Raw genomic sequence first — 12,596 nt, 5'->3', positions numbered from 1 at the left:
CTAACCACACCTCATCCTCTCACCTGTACTATCTAATATCACCTCGTAATCCCATTATTTCCTCTTCTCAATCTCTCTTCCCTCTATCTTTTCTGCCTACAAACTCTCCTATTACCTAACTCCACAAACACTCGCCTCCCATCTCACCATACCCTACTCACTCTCTCTTCTCCACGTAATATATTTATATCTTCTACCTACAAAGAACCAATATCCATCCAAATAATAAATACTCAATCCATCCCATCCTGTATCACATTCTTATTCACACTCTATTACCTCCTTTAATCCTTACTCATCTTTTCAACTCATTTGAGAACCCACTAGACCCAAACCTAAACCATCCCAAAAAAGAAACCAAATCTCCAAACTCACCTTTACTGTCTATTCATGCTAATATAACATTCTCATCTAATTACAAAGTACAACAATCCAATCCCCAAAAAATTTCTGTCTCTATACAGCAGATTCAAAATCCCATACCATCCAAGTCTGTTACTCTCTATAAAGGATGGTGACATCCACCCTAACCCATGCCCCCAAACAACTCCCATCTCTCTCCTCAACCTCAAAGTACCACCTACCCAAGCCCTTTCTAGACCATCCAACTCCCTCTTAACTGCTCATCTTAACATATGCAGTATAAATAATAAAGTAACTCAACTCCAAGCTCTAACTGAAATCTATTCCTTTGATATTCTCTGCTTAACAGAAACTTGTTTAAAACCTTCAACCAAAGACAATGAAATCATCCCACTTGGATATAATATCCTAAGACTAGACCGAACATCCAAGAAAGGTGGAGGGGTCGCTATCCTATATAAACCTAGCTTACAATTAACTACTCATAACTGCAAACCACCTATAGACTCCTATGCAGAAATTCTTATCACCAAACTTCTTCTTAACAATTCCAAATCCATCTATGTCATCTGTATATATCTACCTCCTGGTAATAACATAGCAACCATGGAAAATATACTATGCTGGCTTTCCCATAACCTGCCTCAAGAAACCATCATCCTAGGTGACACTAATATTGACTGGACCTGCTTCTGCAGCAGCCTCCCCTCAAACCATATTAACCTATATGGGTATTCCCAAACCATTACCTCCCCCACCAGGATAAATAAATCCGACAAAAAAATCAACCTTACTAGACTGGATCCTCATCAACCATCATCCTAATATCTATGACTCAGGAACGCTCCCTGATGATTTAAGTAACCACTCTCGAACGTATATCATGAGACAAAATCAACTTGCCCTCCCTAACATCCATTAAAAACATCAGGTCTAAAAAATACTTTAACCCTGAACTTTTCCAGATGGAACTAAGAGCATGCAACTGGTCACCCCTACAAAACCTACCTTAAGACGAAGCCGTTAGTTACTTTAACTCCAACTTCCTTGCCATCCTCAACCACCATGCCCCAACCAGACTAGTTAGAACTAAAACCAAACATGCTCCCTGGCTTTCTAAGGAAACCAAACATAAAATCAATGCTAGAAACAAACATTGGTCAAAATGGAGGAAAACAAAAAAACCTATAGACCAACAAACATTTAGACAACTAAGAAATGAAACTAAGAAAGCTACAATATCTGACAAAAAACTACTACCTCCAACCTCAACAAGCCAGCCAAAACAAGCCACAGAAATTTTGGTCTAGTATCAACCAACTACTCCACCCAGGACAATCCACTACTCCAAACCCTCAAAATACTGAACACAAATCACCAATAAATATAGCTAATGCTTTTAACACCTTCTTTACTGATGCTATACAAACATTAGCTAGTCAACTATCACCTAACAACTTCACTCTACCTTCCAAGAATCAACCTTACCTCCTACTTTTCAATTTCAACCCATCCCAACGTCTTATATTCTAACCCTTCTACAGAAACTGAAACCATGCTCCCCCTCAGCAGACCAACGACCTGCTGAATTCCTACAACAATTCGCCAAAGCTATAGCCTATCTCATTTCTATCCTGATCAATAGAACTATTACTGAAAGTCATATCCCCAGTTTATGGAAAATATCCTATATTATCCCCCTCCACAAAGGAGGACAATCCACTGAACTCTCCAATTACTGCCCTATTGACCTCCTCTCACCTCTGGCAAAGATCATGGAAAAATGCATTCATAGACAATTACTTGACCATCTAATACATAATAACATACTAGCCAACTGTCAACATGGTTTTAGACCCTCACATAGCACTACTACTGCCCTTCTTTCATTCACAGATTATATTAACAACAACCACAACCTTAAACTCTCTTCTGCTCTATTCATTGATCTGTCTAAAGCTTTTGACATGGTAAATCACCAAATTCTCATCACTATACTGAAATCCCTGTCACTGGATACATCCTCCATAAAGTGGTTCCAGTCCTACCTGGATAAAAGACAACAGGCTGTACTATGGCACAAGTCTCTCTCTACTCACCTACCCGTCAACCTCGGAGTCCCTCAGGGGTCCATCCTTGGACCTCTACCTTTTTCCATATTCATCAATGACCTTCACCTTGCCATCCCCCAAGCTACATGCATACAATATGCAAATGACTCTACACTGATATGTTCAGCCCCATCCCCTTCTGAACTTCTTTATCTTACCCAACAAGTATTTAACACAGTTGAGCAATGGTTCACACATAGATGCCTTCTCCTAAACTCCAAAAAGACTAAACTCCTCTTTTTCTCTCCTACTAAGAAAGCCCCTCCACTGGATTTCTCAGTTAACTCTACCAATAAAACCATTATATCCCCTGAACCATCCCCCAAACTATTAGGAGTCACCATTGACAATAATCTGAACTTTGACATCCATATTAACAATACTATAAAAACTGTAAACAAAAAGCTAGGCTCTCTCTATAGGATAAAATCCTTTCTTCTACCTTCAGCTCGAACCACTATAGCACACACTCATCTAATCTCTTCTCTTCTTTACGCCTCACCTATTTTTACTAACCTATCTAAAAATAATCTTAAACTGGAAATGTCCTACAATAATATTGCCAGATTTGCAACAGGAAACCCATTTAGAACCCATCACTGCCTTAATTTAAAGCAGCTAAGATGGCTTGAACTACAAAATCTAATTAAATTCCATCAGCTAACTATAGCCCACAACACTCTTTACAAACCTTCCAAAACACCTATTCTCGCCACACTAATCACTCCCTATAAAAACCTGCAATCTTTAAGGTCTTCTCAGAAACTTCTAGTACATACTACTAAAACAAACAATAAAGCTGGTGACTCCCTTTTTTCTAATATAGCTGGAAAAGCCTGGAACCTCCTTCCAAATGAACTCTCCACACTTCCCTCACTATCCTGTTTCAAAAACAAATTGAAAGTATTCCTCAAAACACACTGGTTATTGCCCATGCTCTAAACCTGACTAGTCTAAGTTTCTCTACACACTCTACTCTTCCTAACCCATCTAATCATTAAAAGCAACTCCTTCCTTTGTTAAACTATGTTACTAATTATCTCTTGACTACACCTTGATTGTATTTACATGCCTTTATTATGCCTGTATTCTGCACTGTCAATTTAGATTGTACTTGCATCCTTTGTTATGCATGTATTCTGCACTGTACATTTTACTGTGATAACCTGTTATACATACTGTTAATAGTTTTTATCTAGCTCATATATCCTTAGATGTTATTGTGTTAATTTCATTATCCTAGCTTGGAGCTCAACTCCCCGGGCCTCTACTGAAAATGGACATGTATCCAGTTGGACTAGCCTGGCAAACAAATGTAAAATAAAATAAATAATAAAAATAAATAGGCTGGTCACGCTGAAAGTAGTGCCACTTTCCCAGGGAAAGCAAGCAGCAATTGCCAGTAAACACAATCAGTCCATAAGGTTTTTTTTTTTTTTTTTTTACAGAACACCACAGTAAAAAGTACCTTAAAATGCTATGCCAGCCCCACAAAAGTACAATAAACACAATTTCTCCACAAAAAAAAAAAATGTTTTCATTTATTTTACACCACTTTTAAATTAACAGACAAAATTGCACTCTATTTAACAATACATTACAATTGAGACAATCCATTAAGACACAATTCTCCTAGCTTTTAAAATAAACTTTCCCTGAAGAGGAAAGTAACAAAACAACATAATTAAAAAATAGAAGTTTTTTTCCACAAAAGAAAAACGTACCTCCCCAGCAAATGAAAACACAAGCCAATCGTCAATCCTCAAAAGCCTCAGAAAAGTGTACTCTGAGGCAGTAAAGCTCTGAAGGACTTTGAGCCCAAACTCGTCTTTCAGTCATCTCAGCATGAGCTACCTAGTAGTTTGGGAGTCTGGAATGTGCCCTGAAGCTTTGGATGCTAGCCAGCTCCTATATCCTTGGCGGGATATAACCCATGTAGCTAGTTACTGAAGCAAAGATCAATGCAATACATATCTTCCACCATTAATAAATAAATGACCTCCTAAGAAAAGTTGAGATGATGGTAGAAATCAATTCCCACTGTTCTTTGGTAATATGAGGGATCTGCAACAATTGGGGTTGGCTGCCTCATGGCAGCCCATGCTCTTCTTTGACAATACTTAGAAACCATGAGTCTGCTGTAATGCTTTCCTACATGAGAAGACCAGGAAAGCCTGCTTGCTACCTTCTGGGTTGTGGAAGATGGAGGGAGAATGATGTAGACATGAATGCAGTCAGCCAAAGTAGGGCCCTTGTGACCTTGCTCACTTTCTTTTACTGTTAACTTTGCCCCTGATTTTCCTTGACTGTTGCCATTTATTTTTGAAATGGACAGAGGCACAACAAACTAATGGGCACAGTATTTTTTCATATATAATTTGGGCTAGGCTTATAAATGCCTTAGGGCAGATAGCCTAGTATAAACCTATGAACCTATGAACCTAAGTATTCTCCTTTTTTGCTGTTTACCTTTAGATGGTTTCTTTTAAAAAGGTCCAGGTTCGCAGGAGTAATTCCTTTCATATCTGGAGAAAGGGGAGTGATAAAGATGTATGACCCCTTACATGATTTTACCCCTCTCCTTTTGTTTTTTTAAACTTCAGCATGGGGGCAACCAACAAAACCCTGTCCAATGGTACATTAATTAGTAGTGTCTTGACATCCTTTGGTAAATATTGCAACCTTAGCCAAGTAATGCCTTTTTTAGTAAAGTCAGTGGCCAAGGCCTTACATGCTGCACCTACAGCATCAAGCCTACACCTGAGTAAACATATGCCATTTTGGTAGATGTCCAAGACAGCTCCAACAGATTACCCCTAAACTGTGTACAAAATCTCTCCAATCTACTGACCCATACGGACCAAGACAGGCAGAAGCAATTTCATCATACAAGTTTGACAATTAATTATCCTGAAGGACAAGGTTGGAGAAGTATAAACTTTTTTGCCATACCTATGCAGGTCTTGCTTTTCTTCTGAGTGGGCAAGGTATCAGGTGCAGATGTTACCTTTGATTCTTCCTCAGGTCCACAGAGACTACAGCAGTTTCACTTGCTGGGCATTCAGAGAGATTCTTATAAGTGTCTTACACCCTGTAAATACTGTCTGGAGAATCTGTCTTTTTCTGATCAGGTAGACAGGAGTCGGAGGGGCTAAGGATGCAGCTACAAATACATCAATAGATCCATTTTTGAGTAGGAAAGGCTTGTCTGCCTTCCCACATACATTTCTTCATAAGAGACCATGTTTACCCAATGCACATTACCTCTAAGTGAATCTGAGGAGATGGTATCCTTGGCATCGGAATCATAGTTAAGGGGAAATGATATCTGGGAGGCAAAGTCCAGTTCTGGTTAGTGTCCTGAGGTTTATCTTCCTCCTTGGAAAAAAGTTAGGTCTCTTTCACTTTCTTTTACTATGGAAGGAAAAAGAACCTGATGGCCCTTTGCCTGACTGCATGGCCAGTAGAGCCAAAATGTGAAGAAACGAAGGCCCATTCATTTGCTTTCCAAAAAAAACTTGCCTAGGTACCACCTGGTAATTGTTGTTCAACTAATTTTATATCATTGCTGGCTGACTTCAGAGTTGTGCACTGTTACTTGTGCTTCACTGTATAGTTTTTCAGATCTCTGCGGAAGGTGTTTTTCCCCCCTCCCCCTATTTCTCTGTCTTAAGTTGGTATAACTGGTTTTACATCCTGTGCGTCATCTGACCATCTCAAGGATAACTTGCATAAAGTTAGACCCTCTTAGTAAAAAAGTCTGCATATCATTGCTGGAGCCTTCCTGTGTCCTGAAAGAGTGCTCTTCAAACTATCTGGAGAGATACAGAGCTGAGTATATTTTTCTGGCACTTCAGAGTTGTGTACTGGTAATTGTTGTTTGACTAATTTTATATCATTGCTGGCTGGCTTCAGAATTGTGCACTGTTACTTTTGCTTCACTGTATGGTTTTTCAAATCTGTGCTGAAGGTGTTTGTTTTCCCATACCCACCCTCCCTATTCCTGTGGTTGTATGGATTTGGGGTTTTTTGCAGTTGCCCGCCCCCACTGTGGATTTTGTCTGGAACACTCCACCCAGTCCCATCTCTTTACCTCATTCTACCTAATAGACTCCTTCTGCATTGTTTTTAGTCATTTTTAATTTAATTGCATTTTTTAAACTGTTTGGTCCAACATTGCTACATACTCAAGTGTGCTAGCTTGCACTGCATTTGAATTGTTTTGACTGCTGTTTTAACTACTTTTCTGCATATATAAATAAAATAAATAAATAAAATACCTTTCTTGTAACTAGTGTAGTCCAGATTCAGATTTGCTGTATTCAGGACTGTATGTAAGCTTCTGAGCCCCCCAAAGCTTTCTGTGCTGGAAGGAAGCCTTCTAGCTTATCAGTGGGAGTGGTAAGCACTAGGTAACCTAACACATAAGGAGTGGTTCTGGCCCAGAAATTGTAGTTATTGGCCATTTGGGCAGTTTTTCCATCTCTCTCAACTTTGATTTAAAAGCCCACATTTGCACTTGTTTCCCCCTTTCCTGTAACTAGTTTAGTCCAGATACAGATCCTTACTTTTAGCACTTGAATTTGCTTATTTGTGATCAGCACTTGTTCAGAACTTGTAAGCATTAAATAAACTGCTAATTACTACAGTACTCAACCTTCCTCATTACCAAGAGGAAAACAGTGTTGGTACTTACTTTCCTCACTTGCTTAGAGAAAAAATAGCTCTTGTACTCACTTATCTAGAGGAAGAGAGTTTTTTTTTTATTCAGGCATGTCCAAGGGTCAGCTCCCAGTGTTCTCTCCTGTCTATCTGATGAATCTGTGCATCTTGGGGCAATGCAGAAATTGCCTCATGTACACAGACAACCCTCTCCTCCTACCACCCAACACTACAACCTGTGAGAGATGCACTTACTAGCCAAACTGGAAGTAAAGCTCTCTCCAATCAAGACTGAACTTGACAGTCAAGAGGAGAAGGTAAACTCTTGCACCACACCACAATCACATAGTCTCACTAAATCTACACCACCAAAATCCACACAAAGAAACACAAAAACATTTGCCGAGACTCTCAATAATAATCTGCTCAAGCAGCAGAGACCTCCAAAGCAGAAACGCAAGCAACCTCCAGCCCCCCGACACAACCCAAATGACACACGGCCTGCAGACTCGGTGTGCCACTCAACCACAGCCAATAAGGCAAAACAACGTACCCAACACACTAGTCATAGGCAACTCTATAGTCAGGCACACAGACACGGTCGACAGACCACGATGCTTTGCCAGAGATGGCCTGCACCTGTCACCCCTGGGATTCCGGATACTGGCTATGGTTCTTGCCGCCCCTATAGTGGCTTTTTTAGGCAAGGTTCAAATGACAAATTCACCATCATAACAGGAACAAGCAAGCAAAAACTGAGGGTGATGCTACTCAAGGCTAGAAGTCTAAATCTCAAAATGCACTCACTCGAGGCACTCTTCAAAATGGAGATCATCAATATCTTTGCAGTGACTGAGACCTGGTTCAAGGCTCCAGAGAGCACTCCTGCACTACCAGGCTATAACTCATACCACACTTTTTGGCCTTGTAACCTGGACCGGAATACCAAAGGCGGAGCACACCTCCAGGCTAGTTGCTCAGCATAATGCAGCCAAGGTTATCCAAGTGCAACTAACTCTGGGCAAAACTGCAATCCAAATTGTAGCTTGCTACAGATCACAACCATGCCCCAGGATTCCCATTCCTCTTTTCTTGATGTACTGGAAAATATTAGGGTTCAACCAAACACCCTAACAATGGGCGATTTCAACTACCGCACCATTAACTGGGAAAACTGCTCATGTACTAACTCCTTCGCTCAACGCTTTCTGGAATTCATAAACTCCAATGCCCTGGATCAACTTATCCACACCCCCACCAGGGGCAACAATATCCTAGATCTAGTCACTACCAATATGACTGACCGGTGTTCCACACCTGAAGTCAATGCCTCATTTGTCCGATTTGACCATAAGCTAATTACCCTAGATATCCACATCCTGCCACCACCCCCCATTAAGGAAACCATGGTAAAAAATTTCTCCAAAGCCAACTTCAAGCTTCTTAAGACAGAAGTGGTGAACTTCATGACACCCATGCAGATGGACAATACAGTTACGACTACTGAATCCTACACAATTGCACTTTATAAGCACTTACATGAGTGCATGGATCGTGCTATCCCAAACAGAACCAAGACGCTATCCTCCAAAAAAAGGAAGCCAATCTGGTGGTCTCCTGCCATAAACAAACTGTACAACAGAAGGAAGAAATTCTTGCAAAAGAGAGTAAAATCCCACGAGTGGAGGAGCTCCCTGGTCAGCCTCAGTAAGAAGCTGCGATCCCTGATAAAATCCTCCAAAGCTAATTACGAAAACAAAATTGCCACCGATTCTAAACACAACCACAAAGCATTCTATAGCTATGTCAAGAATCTCAATGGCAATCCTCAGATTTGCTCCGAGTTACAGCACAATGGCACTAAATATACAGACCCAACTGATATTGCCAACATCCTGGCAGATAGGTTCAGTGCTAACTTTACCCCCCCCCCTCACCCTCTAAAGAGCCCATCTCTATACTGGAAGAATGCAAAGTTCCCGTAATCATGGCTGTACAGGTAAAAATCACACTCTCCAAAGCCAAGAACACAGCATCCATAGGACCACAGAACATCCCGGGCTGCGTTCTACACGAACTACAGAACAAACTGGCACCCCACCTAAGTACCATGTTCAATCATAGCCTCACCTCAAGCTTTGTGCCTGCTGAATGGCGCACGGCAACGGTTATCCCACTTCACAAGGGGGGAGCCACCACGGACCCTGGGAACTACCGCCCCAGTAGCCTGACGAGCCTGGTCTGCAAGGCCAAGGAACGTATCATCATGGAACTTATAAACAAAGACATTGGTAATCTCCAAACTCTGTATACCACCCAGTTCAGGTTTGTAAAAGGCAGATCATGTCTCCTACACCTGATAGACTTATTTGAAGCAGTCACCAAAGCCGTAGACAAGGGTAAGGTGGTTCACAAGGCCTATCTAGATCTTGCTAAGGCTTTTGACACCATCCCCCACTCTGGAATTCTAGATAAACTCACTAAACTAGGTATAAATCCATATGTCACAAGATGGGTTGCCAACTGGCTCACTGACAGAACCCAAACTGTGAAAGTAGCAGACTCCAAAATCCAACTTCAGACCAGTGACAAGTCCTGGGTCCTCTCTTGTTTGGTATTTACTTCTCTGAAGTACAGGCTAATACAGAAGGTCTTTGGCTAACTAAGTTCGCAGATGACTGCAAACTAGGAGCCATAATCGAAACTCCTAACTATGTGGACATCCTACAAAAGGGCCTCACTGAGACAGATGCCTGGTGTCAAAGCCATGGCCTCAAGCTCAATGCCAAAAAGTGCACTGTCATCCCCTTTGGTAAAAACTCTGTACCCATGAACTACAACATAGGCGGTAGTATACTTAACACTGCAAGTGTGATAAGAGACCTTGGGACACAGGTGGACAGTAGTCTCTCCTTTGATAATCACATCACCACAGTGGTCAGGAAATACTTCTATGTGGCACACCTCATCACAAAAGGTTTCTCAACCAGAAAAAAAATAGGTCATTGTTCCCCTCTACTCATCACTCATTAGACCCATTATAGAGTACGCCCCTTTTGGTATGTACCTCACAAGACATCTACAACTGGAAAGGCCACAGAAATATGTCACAAAGAGGATTACTGGCCTCAAACAGATGCCCTATGCAGACCATCTCAAAAAACTCCAGCTTTACTCCATCGCATATCGCCTACTCAGAGGTGATCTCTGCCTAACATATAAAGCTATGTCAAACCCAGAGCTGTTGGACATACTCCACTTAAAGAAATCCCAATCCCTCCGAGCTACATGCTCTAGGGACCTAAACCTTGTCACCACAATAAACAGAACATGCCGGAGAGATAGATACCTGTCCCAGAGACTTCCCATACTCTGGAATAAACTACCTATCTATATCAAACAAAGCTCCTCATTAGCACTCTTCAAGAAAAATCTTGATGATTGGATGGGAAATAGGAAATTCACCCCGGGGATCACCTCTGCGGCTCTGCTCGACAGTGGCACAGGAAAATAACTTTCTTGGGTGGCAAATGTCAGGGTACCTTTTTGGCTGGGCTTGTATAGGCCCCAGGGCCGATAGCCTAGTACCTACCTATGAACAGGAAAGGAAGAAATATGTTTTGTTTTCAGAGTCTTTTTGAGGGTACATGATCTCACAAAGACTTAGAACCCAGTCCAGCAGACCGCCTCCCCAAGTCAAAACCCTCAACTGTATGTATACTTTCTACTACTTTAATTTCCCCCACAGTTGTCTCTTGAATAAGGGACAGATGGCTTTAGCACCTGTGGTGTCTACTCACTGTACTATTCACTCCAGTAACTTAACTCTCATCAATTTACAGTACTGTGAATGACAGAAAGCACAGAGTGCAGGAGGCACATACATATATACACAGAAATCGAATGAATACAAGGAAGAAGTACAACCAGAGAGACAGAGAAGCACTTCAGCAACACACTCTGTTAATGCTCTTCTCTGGCGCTTTTTCCTTTGCCTTCCTTCCATTTCTGTTTTTGCATCTCTGCCTCCTGCAATCTTTTTTTGCCAGAGTGAAGAAAATGGGTAAAAAAAGAGTGCCTGTACATGGCGTAAAAGTAAATCTACAGTTTTATAAAAACTGCAACAGAATGTGTATGGTGTGTGTGTGTCCATACCCCTAAATGACTGCAGTCTAAAATATTATTGGCATTTTGCAAATTTTGATCTTTCAGCGTTTCAGTTTTTCAGAATTTCAGTTTGGTGCACCAGTCTTTTTCCCCATTTACCAGTATACAGCCATGTATATAATACTTTCTATTGGGAAGACAGCTGCTCTGCCAAAACCCACCTACTTCTGGTCATAAACTGACTACGTCACAGTGCAAACGCAATACAAAAGCTCGATAGCTGATTAGTAAATAGGAGAGCAAATAATTAATGATGGAAGATCTGCCTAAAACAAAACTACATTACAATGGACAAAACTACTGAGACACTTACCACAGTGACTGCGTCATTGAGCAAAGATTCACCAAACACCAAAATGTGAAGTAGTTCATTAATGTGGATCTCTTCAAATACAGCCAGCACTGCCACAGGATCAACAGCTGACAGAATGCTGCCAAAAAGTAAGGCAGACAAAAGTGAAACTTCCAGTCCTGTAGTGAGCTTACACACACCAAACAGTACTGCTGCTACAGAGAAGGCATTCCAGACAGTCCCCACTACAGCAAACATTAGGATTGTTCCCAGATTCTCTGAAAAAGGGCGGATTGGAAGGAAGTAGCCAGCATCCAAAATTATAGGCGGGAGAAGGTAGAGGAAAAAGACATCAGATTGCAGTGTTGGAGCTTGGCCTCCCACAGCTTTGAACATCCCTCCAACCAACAGTCCTACTGCAATTAGCAGACAACTCTCTGGCACAATACTGGAAATCTTGGGCATCAAATGGAAACCTAAAAGGAAAAAAAAAAACAAAACAAAACCAGCACAACTATGAATGAACGGGAAAAGCAAACCCCATGTTTTAACCATTAAGTTTTATGAACAATTTCATCCATTCAAAATTCTTGTTTGTTTTCCACTGTATGCTCAAAGGTACGGTGATTCAGACAATTTTGTGCTTCCTAGCTATTTTCACTTTAAGCAACAATTAATATTCCAGCTGGAAGATGCATACATTATGTTTCTACAAATGATGTAATTAGACCATTCTGAGAAGTCCATGCAGTCTAATGAAAATGCAAGTGGGTAAATAATACACGTCACATAACATAAAATGTTAAGTCCTGTTAAACCAGGAAGGTGGGCATGTTTAAAAAGCACTTCTACTTTTGTTATAATATTAACAGAAAACAATTTAAGATAAAAGTCAATCAACACAATTTAAAATAAATCTTAACCTTACAGTAGTAAATGGCAAAAGACTTTATAACAAAGACAGCATTACTTAATGGATTTGAAAGCAAATTGCTTAAACA

At 40.8% G+C, this 12,596-nt stretch overlaps 1 protein-coding gene across 1 annotated transcript in view; it reads right to left on the bottom strand.

The window, feature by feature from the left end:
* Positions 1-12,596, bottom strand: part of SLC9A1 (solute carrier family 9 member A1) — a 1,681,881-nt gene that overhangs the window by 1,114,801 nt on the left and 554,484 nt on the right. The window contains 1 exon segment of the mRNA XM_044084290.1: positions 11,617-12,071. Coding sequence (XP_043940225.1) covers positions 11,617-12,071 — 455 coding nt within the window.

Source organism: Protopterus annectens, chromosome 1.part1, assembly GCF_019279795.1.
Source record: "Protopterus annectens isolate FY-2018-M chromosome 1.part1, PAN1.0, whole genome shotgun sequence".
Lineage (NCBI taxonomy): Eukaryota > Metazoa > Chordata > Ceratodontiformes > Protopteridae > Protopterus > Protopterus annectens.
Note: the sequence above shows the minus strand (reverse complement) of the source record. Positions and strands in the feature narration are given on the sequence as shown.